This window comes from Pyxicephalus adspersus, chromosome 2, assembly GCF_032062135.1.
Source record: "Pyxicephalus adspersus chromosome 2, UCB_Pads_2.0, whole genome shotgun sequence".
Taxonomy (NCBI): domain Eukaryota; kingdom Metazoa; phylum Chordata; class Amphibia; order Anura; family Pyxicephalidae; genus Pyxicephalus; species Pyxicephalus adspersus.
In genome coordinates this window covers 124,445,426-124,463,050 of record NC_092859.1, presented here as the reverse complement: position 1 = coordinate 124,463,050, position 17,625 = coordinate 124,445,426, and the positions used below count along the sequence as shown (strand labels likewise).

Below are 17,625 nucleotides of genomic sequence, written 5' to 3'. Positions count from 1 at the left end.
GGCCAGCTTCTTGTTTCAGAGATCACCCAGCGCTGGAACGAGAACGACGCTGGATGATCAGCGGGAGCAGGTAAGAAACCGGCCGGCATCTTGTGTTCCGCCGGCCGGCCAGCGGAGCACAAGATGCCGGCCGGCTTCTTACGTGGTCCCGCTGGTATACGAGAAGGTACCCGACGCTGGAAACAGAGACCGACGGACGACGATTGACGGAGGACGACGCTGGAACACGAACCCGACGCTGGATGAGCACAGGGGGACCGAGATTTTTCCTACATTAAAATCCCCACTTACCTGGGTAAGTGGGGATTTTAATGTACGGAAAATCTCGGGCTTAACGAAAAGAGCAACTTTTTAGAGCCCGTACGAAGGTCGGGCTTAACGGCAAGGAGGTTAAGGCTACACACCTGATGTACACATATCAGGTGATTCTCGCCCGAACGATCAGGCTCATCTCGGGTGAGATTATGACATGTACAGAGGTCGCCCAACGTCATGACAGACAATGAACAACCGCAAAAGAAGTGAAAGGAGAAGAGCACAGTGGGGTACCACTTGCTCAATCTTCTCCCTCCCCTTTCTATAGAACAAAACGATGCTATGTGTACAGCACTTTCTCACTAATCGGTCAGTCTTTTGTCGCTGAAAACAATAATGAAATAAAATTGTGTGTAAGTACACAGCCTTACAAAAAGTGAGAAATAACTCTAGTTTGTATGAGACCCTTGAGGATTATAGTTAGGTTATAGATTAGTTATACATGGTATTGATGACAAATGTTACACAGTAGATCTTCCAGATGTAGTGTTTTACTTCATCAGAAGGTTGCTCAGTACATAGGAAATCCAAAACATACCCAAGGAAAATGGCTAATACGACTTCTGGATGCAGGGTTTCATTTTATGTGAACTGATAAGGTGACCCACTATGTAACAAAATTCAAATATACCCAATGAAAAGAACCAATACATTGTAGAGAACATATGTTCTATTTAACTCATTTTATGCTTAATGTGAAGTTCATTTGTAGCAGAAGGGGTTTATGTGCTCTGACATGGACAATGGCTTTCATTTTTAATATATAAGCCTTTGGCCTCTTAGCAAATCCTTTATCAAGTATAATAAATGTAACCAGTTACTCTAAGCAATGCAGTTATCCTGACAATCTTTAACAAATATAGCCGTCATTTCTACGAAGAATTTTACACAAAATGGATATATCTATATATTGATATGTATGTATATATTATAAACAACGAACACACAGGTAAAATACTTACAAGACTTATTGTTCTGCATGCAAATAGATCTAAAGGCTCTGTTCAGCTACACTTAGTTAGGTCCATAAATATTTGGACAGAGACAACTTTTTTATAATTTTGGTTCTGTACATTACCATAATTCATTTTAAATAAAACTTTAAATAAAAGACTTTTTTAACACAATCACTTCATTTCAGGGGCTCAAAAGTAATTGGACAAATTAAAAAGCTGAAAATAAAACGTTCATTTCTAATACTTGCTTAAAAAAAATTTGTTGCTGGCAATGACAGCCTGTAGTTTTGAACTCATGGACATCACCAGATGCTGGGTTTCCTCCTTTTGAATGCTCTGCCAGGCCTTTACTCCAGCGGCTTTTAGTTGCAGTTTGTTTGTGGGCCTTTAGTCTTCAACAAGTGAAATGCATGCTCAATTGATCAGATCAGGTGACTGACTTGGCCATTCAAGAATATTCCACTTCTTTGCTTTAATAAACTCCTGGGTTGCTTTGGCTGCATTTAGCTGGATTTAAGCAGACAATATGTCTCTGTTTTTGTGCGGCTGCTTCTGTCCTGTGTCACATCATGGATATACACGAGTGTCCCAGTGCCACTGGTAGCCATGCACGCCCAAGCCATCACACTGCCTCCGCTATGTTTTACAGATGATGTGGTATGGTTAGGATCATAAGCGGTTCCAGCCCTTTCCATACTTTTTTCTTGCCATCATTCTGGTAAAAGTTGATCTTGGTTTCATCTGTCCAAAGAATGTTTTTCTAGAACTGTGCTGGCTTTTTTAGATGTTTTTGAGCAATTTCTCGGATGGTTTTATTCTGTTTTTGCAGCTTGAGAATGGCTTGTTTCACCTGCATGGAGAGCTTCTTTGACCGCATATTGTCTGTTCACATCAAATCTGAGTTGTTTAATTTAAAATTAATTGTGGTAATGTACAGAACCAAAATTAGAAAAAAGTTGTCTCTGTCCAAATATGTATGAACCTAACTGTATATTTGCATACATCTGAGACACAGCACTGCCAGGAAGAACAGTGTGGTACTTTTTTGGTTTACTTTTACTTCTTTCTAATTTGCCCCTTGCTTAAGAAGGCAGAGATGATGATGTTCATTTATTGGTTGAAGTCTGACATATGTAAAAAACATTTACTGTAAATTTGACCCAGGGAATAATCACTATCACTAGGCTAGCTCTGCAAAAAAGAAGATGAGAGTTGTTTGAATTGCATAACTGGCAGAAAAGAACTAAAATCCTTTTGTAGGTAAAGAAGTTCACATCTGTGTTTTGAGGGTGTATTTTATAGTACGCATGGAGTTCTGCCTTAAATAATACTAATACAACAACAAAGGCATAAAAAATTCTATAATTCTAGCCTAGGTCTAACAATGATCAAGCATGATTTGGACTGTGGATACACACACATATATATCATAGGCACAATCTTGCAATACAATATCTTTATTATAAAAGGTATACACAAAGCTTATCTTATGATAGCACAGATAGCTTTTAAACTATTTTTTAGACATCCTCTGTTTTCCTGCAAGTCCTCCTATTGCAGTCTTATATTCTGACAGCTATCAAATAGTGGCATGATGGCTGACAATTAAATATTAGGGGGATAAATTATCTGATTATAACACTTCGAACACGGTTTCTTTTGTGACACAAATATTGCTCATGGGAGCCATGCAATCACACTGACAGTATAATTAAGTGTAGTAATGTATTGAATAAATCGTGCTTTGTTCAGGAGGAATGCATGCTATTTTAGGACAGGATTTGGACGTTGAGCCTTAGAGGTGCACATGGAAAGCTGATGTATGAGGTAATCCAGCAAACTTAATGTATATGAACAAATCTCAAAATACGTGGCAGACTCCGAGGCTCCAGGCAGGTATTACTGTGGGATATAAACACCTCTCAGGTTTCTCTTATAACTTCCTTGAGTATGCAAATTAGGTTAAAAAAAAAGTTTCTGTTTGGGATTTGGACAATTTAGGAGAAAAGTTCATGTTTATAATAATAATCTTTGTAAGCAATTTAACTCTAAAATATGTTTATGGAATAGCATTTAATTGCAGAGCCGTTTAGATCATATAATATACAGTATAACAACCGTTTAAGTTAAAGCGGCCTAAAAAATTTCTCAAACCCTGGCGACACTGTAGCTCCTGCGCATGTGCTTAATTAAGTTAAATCATCAGGCGCCATCCAATGGCTAAAGAGGATCTCCATGGATCCAAAAGTCTGCTGTGGAGTTGGTGGCTACATTAGGACCTTGAACTTGTCATCGCTGCATAGCAAACAGGTAAGGCTGTGCCACAACTGCCAAGCTCCCCATTCACTAAGTAAACCTCCACTTTAATTGTACAGTATTCAGCATAGCTCTAAATTTCTGTGCTAGGATGAAGTTACTCCTGTGTGCATACATGGGAGTTACATCATTCAGACCAGTGACCTTTACAATCCAGAATCTAAACCAGGAACCAAACTGAAGCAGAAAAACATTTTAAAAACATTCCTGGTTTATAAGAATAGCATTCATTAAAATTAAGTTATTACCCATACTCTTATAAATATTTTGTACACTTCCCATTCTCTTACCTAACAGCATTCTTTCCTCTAAAGCGCTTTCTGAAATTCATCTGGAACAATAAAGGACCCAGAATCGGTAAAGCTTTTCCATTCGTACCTATATATTGCTCTACCAGAGTGTCTCAAATCGCACATTTATCAGATTACCTTTAGAGCACACCAACCTCACTGGACCAATAATGAGACACTTTCTTGTACTCCAGTGTCTATTAATTCACCTAGTCTCTATTGAATCCCCTATGTGGCTATCTTCCTCTAAATGCCCCCCACCATACTGTGCCCGTCCCTTGCCTATGCTTTAACAATCTGGTATGGGAGGAAGATTTATGCTACTCTTTGCTCCCCTTATACACCCCTGACCCTGGTATGGGAGAACCCAGAAATGATCCTGGGCTTAAACTTTACTACTCACTGATGGTGGCTCAACAAAGGTTTCCTTAAAATTCGAGACTTTATTAGGAGAAGGGACATCACAGACTTTCAATTTCTAATACAGCACTACATCATAGACCATGGAGTGTTATTCAGTTATAGACAGATCACCTTGTTTATCAAATTGAGATTTAGTTAAGAGAACCCTCTGTTTAGACCCAATGACTTTGAGAAATGTTGTCTATTTCTGTAAAATTTGTGTATTTGAGTCAGCTGATACTGCCAAGGGCACATTTCCATGATTTATTGTATTTTGGCTACTCTTAAATTAGAAAATTACCTTAAAAATGTATATGGGAAAATGATTTGGGTTACATCCTTTAGTTGGAGGCTTGGCAGGCCGTGGCCTCTAATCTCGCCTAGGTTTCCATCAATACATTGCAAGTGGAGACTAACATGAACCATTTTTTCTATGGTATTTGGTCCCAGAAAGAACTGTTGCATTCGATCCTACAGCCTCCTCCTTGTGTTTTTAAAGTTGTGGCAGTAGGGGTTCCATGATCCATATCTGTCTGTCCTATACCAAGATGAAAAGATTTTGAACTTGTAATGTATTGAACTTAAATAAAAATATTCCTAAAACTCCTGAAGGGGCTTTATTTGGCAATTTAGACTTCCCTGCTCCCAAATACACTAAAAGCATTGGAAATCAGCAGTCCTCCAATAAGATTTTGAAAAATTCAAACTTTCCAAAAATTCCAGCATTCTGAACAATGACTCCACTAAAGTTCATAGGACATGGGATTCTTGGATTTCTTACCATGCTTAACTTACATAATTAGTTCAAAGAAATACCTACCCCAAGTTTGTACATCCTCTTACCTTACCGTTATTGTTAAAAGTATTGTGTATTAAGATGTATATTTGATTTTATTATGGTTGCACAATGTTCTATTTCTAATAAAAACCATAAGGTACTTTCTAATGTACTTATTACAAATATAGGTGAAGTGAGCCAAGGAGTACCTGAAGTATTACAACATATGACCAGAACTATATGTTTATCCACACCGATGAATATGAAGAAAAACTAGACATAAAAACATTAAAAAAAAAAAAAAACATACTGCAGATAAAGATCTCATCCCAGTACATTATAAAATCATATGCTATGCCTCAAGGAAGGTTCACACCCAGGGGGTAGTTGATACCTCAAAGAAATTTTATTACATGTTGTAATTTATTTCCAGGCTTCAAATATACCGCATCAGCTGTGATGTACACATGCTTAAGAAAGGAAAGATATTCTTCACTTGTGGGATGTTCATCCTGGGGAATTTATCAGATTGTCATTGTATTAATAGCAAGTTAATGTAAAGTTATAATATATAACTTTTGTTTTTACTTTAAACAGTAGTTACTAGTTTTTCTCAATGAAAAGTGTGTTTATTTAAATTATGTAGCAACTTGTGGTTTAAGAGATTAGTAAACGTGGTCTGGCTGTAATTGACCATGAATTTAGCTTGACAAATTTTTCCAGTAAAGCATTTTTATGCAGTAATGCTATTGGAGGGGCTGTCTTCTATTTTCTTCAGATACTCTGGTTTCTGTTTTTCACTGTTTATATTAATTAGCTCATATCCAGTAGGAAAAAAAGTACATGACCTGGAATTTAGATACTTGACCTCACAATAACTATCATAAATATGAATCTTCATGAAGAAGATAAATATGTGTATGTGTCTGTCTACAGCATGAACAAAGGTAAGTCATGAGTATAACTAACCAGTACATGAGTAGTACACATTAGTCTATGTATGGTTTACGATGTATCATATCACAAAGCATAATTATGTGGGAGATAATTAAAAAGAAGATGAAGAAGGGGTTTATATAAAGCATCTTAAGCATAAAGCTATATTTCCCAAGGATGGGGAAATTCCTGATATCATAGTCCAACCACCTTGTCTTGTCATGCCTACATTTTAAGTTGTCCTTGGCGATTAACATGAAACAAAAACTTGGAAAACTCTACAAACACTATTTCCCATGTATCATATGGAATACAACAGAATCCAGAAAAATCCAAACTCCCAACTGCTATTACTCTTTTTTACATTGAACATTATGTTCTTTCTTATAAGATTCTAGCAACCAAATCCAGTGTGTGGTAAATGAAAGCTCCAAGACTGAAGAACAGACTATCATGTGAGAGCCTGGGTGATCCAGATTTTACTGGACTAAATGCATGGAAAATCCCTCAAACCAAATCAGTACAAGCTATGGTTTCCAGTTTTAATAACTGTATGCAGTTTGCAATAATTAGTTCTATACAGTGAGGGAAAGAAGTATTTGATCCCCTGATGATTTTGTATGTTTGCCCTCTGAAAAAGAAATGACCAATCTATAATTGTATAGGTAGGTTTATTGTAACTGTGAGAGACAGAGTAACAACAAAAGAACCCTCAAAAACCCAGTGCTCAAAAGTCAGAGCTTGATGTGCATTGTAATGAGTGAAAAAAATTATGATCGCTTATCAACCAGCAAGATTTCAGGCTCCCTGGTGTCTTCCCTGTAAGCTTGTTACAGTACCTGTATAAAAGAAACTTGTCAATGATCTTAGGGCAGCTGGGACCATAGTCAGCAAGAAAACAATTGGTAACACACTGTGCCGTGAAGGCCTGCAATCTTGCAGAGCCGGCAAAGTCCCCCTGTTTAAGATAGCATGTGTACAGGCCTGTCTGCAGTTTTCCAAGGAACATCTGAATGATCCAGAAGAGAACTGGGTGAATGTGTTGTGGTCAGATGAGACCAAAATTGAGTTCTTTGGCATCAACTCAACTCGCCATGTTTGTAGGAGGAGGAGAAATGCTGCCTATGACCCCAAGAACACCAACAACACTATCAAACATGGAGGTGGAAACAATATGCTTTGGGGGTGTTTTTCTGCTAAGGGGAGAGGACACCTTCAAATCTTGGTTGAGCACCTCCTTCCCCCAGCCAGGGTATTGAAAATGGGTTGTGGATGGGTATTTCAGCATGACAATGACCCAAAACACACGGCCAAGGCAACAAAGGAGTGGCTCAAGAAGAAGTACATGAAGGTCCTAGCCAGTTTCCAGACCTTAATCCCATCCAGTTTGAGCACTGGGTTTTTGAGGGTTCTTTTGTTGTTATTTTGTCTTTCACAGCTACAATAAACCCACCAATAAAATTATAGACAGGTCATTTCTTTGTCAGAGGGCAAACGTACAAAATCAGCAGGGAATCAAATACTTCTTTCCCTCACTGTAAATATAAGCTATATTTGCCCTATAGACAAGCAGTTCTTGATGTGCATTTTGGCATTCTGGCATAAAGAAACAATTTGCATGGATCCACCGGGTTTCCTAAAAAGAGGAATAAACCTATTTTTTGGGAAATTTTATGTAAAGAGATATGTGAATACCTTCTGTTCTAAGTTTATTTTTTTTATAAGACCAAACATTTATAAAGTAAAATTACACAAACTGTTAAAAATCTTGCAAGGAAACAGCACTGATTAATGCCCAGTTTTCTCAGCTATAGTCTTCCACATACATGCTGACAAACTGTAGGTGAGATTTTGTGTGGGTTTGTGTTAACAAGAACTTCTTTTTGCCACTCTTGCATAAAGTGAAGCACCAAGATAACAGTGGTCATGTCTCTTGGTGGCCTATGTCAATATTATCCTACATTTTCAAAGACTTGATCCAATGACTATTCTTTATGAACTATCTACATTGCTTAAAGACTAATTCACCTGTTTTTAAATAGATATTCTGTGACTTGGAATTTTGCTTGTATTCATGCATGTACTGTATATGAATATGAGATAAATGTATGCCCAGACACATACATGAACAATACAAAGCTTTCTATGGACATAAAAGCATCTCATCCCTAGAAAACAAACAGTTGTTCCCTAAAAATATGAGACAGCTGAAAAGCACAGCAAAATAACATACTGCACACTGCTTTGTGATCCAAAGACTTGACTAGAGGTCTTTATGAGGATAAAACTTTAAAATCCCTAAGAACCTGTTTTTCCAAGTAATATTTTCTGCATTTTGCACATTACTCCTGCACCATACTGTACAATTTATTACTTTTATCCAGCACTCTGTATTCTCTATTTATATCTTTTTTTTATTTTACATTTGTAATGCAAAGAGGAGATCTAGAAACAATATGGTTGGAAAATGTAATGTTATATTTCTATTAAACAAATATGAATACCAAGTAATAAAACATGTTAAGTGCTATATCCTTTAAAAGTGAATTTTGATCCAGCATAAATTGTAATCTAATTTAAGATTCTATTTCAAGAGTTATGAACTGCTTAACTGAGAACAGGCACACCTGTGTTATCTTACCATTCAAAGCAACCACGGCTTCAGGTATTGATTAAAATATTTAAGATATTTGTGTGATTTACTAAGTTCTAGAAGTCATTTAAAATGTGTTTAGGGGAAGAAATAAAAGCATTTTATTGCACACGTTTTAGTGTTAATAATTTATGGAGTATGGGGCTTAAAAGCTATTTAAATGTATTGACAAGCCCAGAAGGACAAAGTATGTTTACTTCTAAAACTATGGAAATTATAGTACTCAATGATTTAACATATAATGACATAACTGATCTAATTATTAAAACACAGGGAGGTCATATGTGCTAAACGGATATTGCCATGTACATAAAATATCGCTATAAACATTAATATATGCATAACTGTGGTTAATGGACTGATTTATCTATTCTACTTAAATACTGAGCACTCACATTTTTGATATCTGTGTGACCCATGTGGGTGCATTACTTGATTCCTATGAAGAAAAAGAAATAGGTATAATTGTGCCACTTTTGGAGTTGTCCGCAACTTCTATAGGTTCTATATCTGCTCCAGGTTTTAGCAAGAATAAGTGGCTCCTGGGTCAGAAAGCGGTTGTGCTCTTCTCTACTTCTTCACCTAATTAAGAGAGGTGGTATGCCTTCTATGCTATGTGCTTTTGCCCTGTGAAAAATGTCCCCAAATAACTTTTTAAATTCGGAATGGCAAAGCATGGATGCTTCCCTTTCCTCTAAAGGGACAGCCTATATCAACCCTTTTAAAGTTCTAATGTGTACATATAAAGTGCCTTGCTGATTTTCTGTAAAATTCAAAGCCCTTAAAGCCCAAATGCTACAAATGACTTCAGGAATCAAAGGTATATTCCATACCGCTACTTACAAAAGGCAGATGGCATGCTCCTTACAAAGAATAGCCTACTTTATGGTGTATCAATGATACAGACCTGAATTGCACAGTGATACATTTACAGAACACTACAGTGCAAGCCTCTGGTTCCAGAAAAACAGAACCATCTGGCTTAGCCATTAATACACAGAATGCAGTCAGTTCTCTGCATTCTCGACAATTTAATCATACGTGAACACTGTAAACTTTAAGGAAAATAAATCAAAATAAATCTGAGCAAATCCATTATAATTTTATTTCAAACCTTTTTATGTGCAAGTTTTTATATTATTTGGAAAAAAATGGCTTTAGGTTGACTACATTGCTGAGATTCAAAAATTTGGTAATCAGTTCTTGAAACTAAAATGCTATACCATTGTTCCTAAACTATGGCATGTGTGGAGGGATATTTTGGGGTAAAAGATTTATATGCAATCCAACCTTCTGGGAAAATATGCTCATTCTAGTGTCAGCTACCAGTGCAAGAGTCTCTATTGATAATGTTGACTAGATATCAACACTTTTTTGGGACTTCCAATTTTAGGCAGTGTTGGGATTAGAGTGACACAAATGCAGGGAACTCCTTATGAGGTGAGAAGAAGAGAGAATTTATTAACAAGTTTCTTTTCAGGACTGAAAAGTGAAATTGACTGCAGATAAATCAGTAATGAAGAGCAGATGAGCACACGGCAGCATTAAGAATCACACATGGATATTGCAGTGAAAAATTATTTTAATATTATAATTACCTAAAAATAAATACACTTTGCCCAACAATTACCTGTTCAGGTTAATAAAAGTTTCAACGCTGAAGAGGGATAACCATTAGGAAGTATAAGGTGACCTAGACTAGAATGGTGTTTCAAACAGAGACAGATTTATTGAGTACAAAATGTACATTTATGATATATCTTACCCCTGAAGATTTCACATTTTTAATTTGTCCAATCATATTAGATATGTGGTTTGGACCCAACTTTTTTTTACTCTCAATTCAGTGTGCTTTGTTTTGAAATAAGAGTTTTCTGTTTTGATGCTTTTATAACCATGACTTAATATTGAATGTTTTAAGACAATTCATTATTTTCACAAGGAAGACACTATGTTCATCGCAAATTGTTACATAAATTAAAAATAACTAAGAAAATAACTTTAATGAATGATTTTAAAAAGCAGATCCGTAAAAGCTTTTCTATTTATACAAATCAGCCTCTACCATATGGGCAAAAAAGAATAGCATTTCTGGTTAGAATACCCTTCAACAAACTCACTTAATTTACTGTAGCAAGTATTTTTGTTTTCGTTATTTGAATAATCCTTTACTATCTTAAAAAGTTTGACTTTGCCAGCTGTAATACCATTAAAGCCTGTATTACTCTGCACAGTATTGTAATGCAGGAAGATGTACTGGATAAACTAGATTAAAGTGCACAACACTGTAAATAATGAACCAATGTACTCTCAGAGCCATTAACAGTCACTTTTCATACACCAGCCTTGGACAGAACATTCCACAGTCGTTCACAATGTATGGCTGTTTGCCTACTTTAGATAATTTGCCTGATTTTTTAAAGCTCTCCAGGACTGGAAAAAAAACTATTGTTGGAGATGCATAAGTGATGCAGCAAACCTGAAAAAGAATTCTTAAAAATAAATTTACCATTAGTAGGCAATTGTTTTCAATCCTGTTTCAGAATTATTCCAGGTTTGCAGAATCAGCCAAGTTCACCCATATTAGTGTATCTTCCTCAGTCTTGGAGAGCTTTAATAAATCACGCCCAATGTGTTTGTCGGTATTGTAAAAAGCAGTGGCAGCACTGGGGCGCCATTAGCTTAGATCTAGAGGGTGAATAAAACATTTTAAACAAATGTGCCACTGAAAAAAGAATGGAGGGTAAATCTTGCAATGTATGCAATACATTTCTTTTAGTGACAACAATTTATCATCTAGAAGAATTTCCTCTCACTTCCTGTTCTCTTTTTGGAAAAGTAGGACACAAGCAAACATACACCTATATATTTCTTTTCACTGTAAATACTGGCATATAAAATATAATAATGTTAAATAATGAATACAGCAAAATAATACGAAACATTTTGAAATTACCTTTTTTCTTCACTAAATTCATAAGCCGTAGACCCATTCAGTGAACATGGTTTATGTGAAGGGCTTACACAACCACTGCCTTGATCTGAATTTGTCCCAAGCACTATTCTGTTCTGCTGAATATCCCATTGTCGAGCAGCATTGCAAATTGCAATTCGTTTCTTTTCCTAGAGCAAGAAGTAGATGATAATCAATTACTTTACCAAAATATAAAGTTACAGTATACTGTTTAATTGGAAGATAAAATGTTTGTTAGAAAGAAGGACATGCATTAAAAAAGTGTAGTAGAAAAGATTCTTGACATACACTTGCATCAATGTACACTTCACAATTTAAATGTTAGGAAACTCTTCAGATCTGTGATTCTGTGTATACCGCAGTATTCAACACTGCCTTTGTTCAGCAATGTCACTTACAACAGCAAGAAGAATAAAGAAATAGCAGCATCCCCTGCATCCCCTTAGCCATGCAGCCTGATGTATTTTATCAGCATCCCCAGCACACACTCTGAGGCAGTGCACAGCTGAAGGGGATTTTGGAGGCAGATCAGTTCACATCCTGTGCTGCCAATGGCGCTAAGATTTTAAAACATTGTAGCAATAAGCTGGGCTAACTTGCCGCTGGTGTGTATTGGTCTGATTTACTGTTGCTGACCTTGCCTGTTTCTGACCCTGTGAGTTTATGCTGCCTTTACCACCCTTTTGCCTGTGATCGCGACTTTGCTTGTGTCTTGCCCTTGTGTACCTTGTCTGGTGGATGGATTACCTGTGTATGACCTCTTGTTCTGTTATCTTGACTTATCTCTGTTGGAATCCCAGCACTGCTTACCTGTGGGTTCTTGATATTCTGACAGCTCTTCCCCAGACACCATCCCTTGTGCACTCTTGGGGGACCCCATCTGCTGGGAAACGCAACCAGTCTCCCGAGGGCTTGCTATAGGTGAAGAGTGTCGCGTTTGATTTGGGGGAATGGTGTCCCATGAGTACTGTTGCTAGACCAGACTTACAATAAATCAACCAAATATTTTTTCTCAAAATTCATAAATCTGTGTATACTCATACACCTAAAGTGAAGCCATACTGCACAAATACAAAACTGCAACCACTGCAAGCTCTGTCCTGGTAGCCCTGCATGTCCTGGCTTCTTACACTGAACTGCAAATGTGCAGCTCATTGTTCTTGTAAAGGAACACTGCAATTTGAGGGCACGTAGTCTGACACTTCTGCAATAAAAATCTTGTTCCATTTGTGGAACCTGTTAGCTTAATTCTTAAGTCTCACCTAGCGATGAAAACATTGCTACTTTTTGCCTAAAAAAGGTTTTGGGTGGATATACCCAATTATTGTTCTCAAAATAATTTTTCATATTAAAATAATATACAATGCCTATATATTGACATTACCATCTCCTCTTAAATTGTAAGCTCTTCTGAGCAGGGTCCTATCTGTTTTATATGTTGGAGCAATAAAAATACTAATTATAATAACTGCAGAGAAAGAAATGCATTTCAAAGTATACTACATTAGAACTCCAGTTTCTTATAAGATATTCCATGTGGTTATTAAACTTTGAATTTTGTTTGACAGCTACTGATTATGGCACATACATACCCTGTGCAGTTGCCCCTGAATCAATGGCATGTCCAGGACCCATCATCGCTGTATACATGGAACATGCCATCTTCTCCTCCGCCTCCACAGTGGCTTTTTGTGAAGAGGGTGCACTTCTTCGCTTATTGGATGATGTAACCCCTGCGCATGTGCAGGAGTTGCATTATCCCTGGCAGCTTGCTCTGTGTGCGGTGATGCTGCACACAGAGCAAAGCTTTAAGCTACATGGCACCAGGAGCCAGGGAGTTAGCTATGTGTTATTTTGCTAATAGTACTAACTTCTAATGTTTTTTTGTTTCCTCACTTAAGGTCTACTTTAAATGTTGATAGCCTTTAAAACTGTGCAATGTTTGTGTGAGGTGCAATGTTCAGTAGATGTGCATGTGAGATCTGATATAAAATATAATAATGCTTGGGTCTCCTTTAAAGGTTCATTTAGTCTTTCTACACAAACACGTTACTGGTCTGTTTGGTTGCCATAGAGTTTTGTTAAAATTATGTGGTTACCAAAACTTGCAAAGTGTCACACATGCACTGTAAAAGCTTTCTGTGTACAGAAGATACTTCAATATATGTGCTTTACTGTAATTACTTTGCTAAAGTAACACAGATGCTGAATGATGTGCCGTAATAATATTATTTCAACAGACCGAAGTCACAAAGAACAGTCAACAAAGTTTTAATAACGCTCTCATTCTTTTATGACTTTTTTTTTACTGTATACCTGCCAAGCCCACCTAACCAAAAACAATATGGAACAAAAAGTAGGTGTTTCAAGTTTTTTTTATATCTTATATTAACATGGCATTAAAATGCTGCCTCTTAGCTGGCGACTGACAGAAGTTTGGAACGTAAGAAATTTCAAATTAAAAACACTGTACGGGAGGGGATGGTTAAGCTCTGCCAAGTGGCTATGGTCGAACTGATCTCAGTGGATTGAAAACAGCAATTAAATAAATTAAATGTACTCAGCAGTAAATTAAACGTTTAATCTGAAAGAGTAGGAGATGCAGACACAGAAATTTGACATCCACACAATGTGCTATTCACGGTTCCTTAAGACCTCACTGCCAGCGAGACCCACAAAAGGATTATGTGATAAAGATATATAAGAATTACCTAAATTTCTTCAACATATCATGACAGTGAACTGCAACGTCAATTCTTTACAAGTTATTCATTCTTCTAAAGTATCTTACTGGATCATGAAAAGATATTATCTGCTAAATGAATTTTAATAATAATAAAAAAAAGTCTCATGTCTAGTAAAGTACTTAAACAAAGGAATATGTAGTAAAAATTAGACACGTTTTAATATCCCTCAAATTCAATAAAAATGCTTAATTGTATGTGCAATTCTGTGTTTTATTTATTACAAAAACAAGGCAAAATAGCTGGTAAAAGTGATACATTTTATTGGATAACTAAAAATAATAAAAACATGGCCACTGGAAGGTCTGGTAATGGTTTTTGCATTCTATACCTCTGTAATTATTTAAGGTGTATGAAAAATTCTATTATCAATTATCATCACCTCTACTCTTTCTAGTAACCTGAAAGGTTCAATGTGAAAATAGGCATATATATGAAGCTTTTTACACAGTTCAAGAAGCAAACATACTAGAACACTACTTTATTTGGGTAGGGAAGAGCAAATAAATGATTAAATTGAGTGACCTTTCCTTCATCACAACAGAAAAAACATTTTTATGTTAAAAGCATTTCGCAAAATATATCTGATTGCCACAAGAAATTTGATGCAGTTGCTGTAGAGTGCCATAGCTCCCAAACCTTACATGGGCTTACTGACCCTATGGCAACATGATCACGTTACATAAATGGGTTCATAATGATTGCTTGCATATTCAATGAATTTACTTAAATGTGTAAGAGGTAATCACACACAGGAATTGATTACAACCTTAGGGTTCATTTACTGCCTGAGCGTTTCTTGATGGCTTAAATAAACAAGTCAACCATCAGGCAAGCAACACAGCCTGTTTATGGCATGTGATCATGTAGCAACTCACACATTATTAATTGTGGCCATATATGATATAGGGTATAAATGTTTTCATGACAGTTACATGACTTATTTTGTGTGAAAACACCAGGTCTGGAGTGATCTGAAAGCTTAGGAACCTCCTGATCTTTACATGAGATAGATGAAGAGAGGTAATTTAGAGCTCCTTATAGGATATGTAGATCATCTGATTTGCATGAAATATTTGCCCTAAACCTATTGGATTTATTTTGCTTTAAACCAAATAAAACGCACCTCATATCCTAATTCTATCACACTGAAGGAAATTGGGACAAATGTCCCACTAAAACTATGTAGAGAAAATCTCTATAGAGAAAAATCAGTCAGTGTTTCTGCCAGAGTTCCTCCAAAGATTGCTAGGGTTCTTTGAGGAATGAGCAGTTTGTGCCTCTCAGATTAGTTTAAGTGACACTGACCACTACACTAATGTACTCTGAGCTAAGCTGTGTATATTGTTATCATAGTAAGGGTTCCCTGAAGAACTTAAAGTCATTTAAAGGGTTCCTACATGGTAAAAAGGTTGAGAAAAGCTGCGTCACCTGGATGATAAAGGCAAAACCTGGATTTTCCTTTCTTCTAAGTATACAGAACACACCTCTACCATGACCTTCTTTCTTACACAATAAAACACAGAGGAGGCATTTTACAAGAGAACGAAAGGTGTGCACTATAAACTGTTTTGAAACCACATAATCACAAAGGTTTATCTTGTACTCAGGTGGACCTATACTTGCCACATTAAAAGAATATTAAAGCAGAATAACCAAAGAATAAACTTTAGGCATTTTATATGAATAGCCAGAAGGGTGACAAACAAAATATTTCTTGGTATTATTTACATCTCCTAAATTCAAGGTACATTTACGTTCTATAAAGCAGAGTTATTTTCCAACAAAACATGCCTTTATCCTAAGCACTGAACTTTCCTGCATACATTTCAAACGCTTTCAAGCAAGTCAGGAATTTCATTTGAATGTGGGCTGCACCTGAAAGGCTTTATCTCCAAAGGAAGTGGCTGATGTTCTCTGAGGCTATATGGTCTTTCAACAAGTACACCTTTATGAGAAACCTTTAATAAGTATTGACAAGTAAGGCAAAGAAATAATTTTCCATTATACACAGTCTCTGCTAAGGAAGTTTATTCAGTTCGGATAGTGCTTTTACAGTCCATAAATATTTGGACAGAGACAACTTTTTTCTAGTTTTGGTTCTGAACATACCACAAATAATTTTAAATGAAACAACGCAGATGCAGTTGAACTGCCGACTTTCCGATTTAATTCAGTGGGCTGACCCAAAAAAGTTGCATAAAAATGTGAGGAACTAAAGCCTTTTTTTTTTTTTTTTTTTTTAACACAACTACTTCATTTCATGGGCTCAAAAGTAATTGGACAAATTAAAAAGCTGAAAATAAAATGTTAATTTCCAATACTTGTTTGAAAACCCTGTGTTGGCAATGACAGCCTTGTAGTCTTGAAATCATGGACATCACCAGATGCTGGGTTTCCTTCTTTTTAATGCTCTGCCAGGCCTTTACTGCAACGGCTTTCAGTTGCTGTTTGTTTGAGGGCCTTTATGTCGAAAGTTTAGTCTTCAACAAGTGAAATACATGCTCAATTGGGTTCAGATCAGGTGACTGACTTGGCCATTCAAGAATATTCCACTTCTTTGCTTTAATAAACTCATGGGTTGCTTTGGCTGTATGTTTTGGGTCATTGTCCATCTATATTATGAAATGCCTCCCAATCAATGTGACTGCATTTAGCTGGATTTGAGCAGACAGTATGTCTTTGAACACCTCAGAATTCATTCGGCTGCTTCAGTCCTGTGTCACATCATCGATAAACACTAGTGTCCCAGTGCCACTGGCAGCCATGCATGCCCAAGCCATCACACTGCCTCCGCCATGTTTTATAGACGATGTGCTATGCTTTGGATCATGAGCTGTTCCACACCTTCTCCATACTTTTTTCTTGCCATCATTCTAGTAAAGGATGATCTTGGTTTCATCTGTCCAAAGAATGTTTTTCCAGAACTGTGCTGGCTTTTTTAGATGTTTTTGAGCAAAGTCCAATCTAGCCTTTCAATTCTTGAGGCTTATGAGTGGCTTGCACCTTGCAGTGCACCCTCTGTATTTACTTTCATGCAATCTTCTCTTTATGGTAGACTTTGATATTGATACGCCTACCTCCTGGAGAGTGTTGTTCACTTGGTTGGCTGTTGTGAAGGGGTTTCTCTTCCCCATGGAAATGATTCTGCAATAATCCAATAGTGTTGTCTTCCGTGGACGTCCAGGTCTTTTGGCATTGCTGAGTTCACCAGTGCTTTGTTTCTTTTTCATGATGTACCAAACTGTAGATTTTGCCACT

At 36.7% G+C, this 17,625-nt stretch overlaps 1 protein-coding gene across 2 annotated transcripts in view; it reads right to left on the bottom strand.

Moving 5' to 3' along the window:
* Nucleotides 1-17,625, bottom strand: part of LRRC49 (leucine rich repeat containing 49) — an 84,643-nt gene that overhangs the window by 23,785 nt on the left and 43,233 nt on the right. For both annotated transcript variants that reach the window (XM_072402301.1, XM_072402302.1), the window contains one exon: nucleotides 11,603-11,769. In XM_072402301.1, the coding sequence (XP_072258402.1) occupies nucleotides 11,603-11,769 (167 nt within the window). The remainder of the gene's footprint in view (nucleotides 1-11,602; nucleotides 11,770-17,625) is intronic.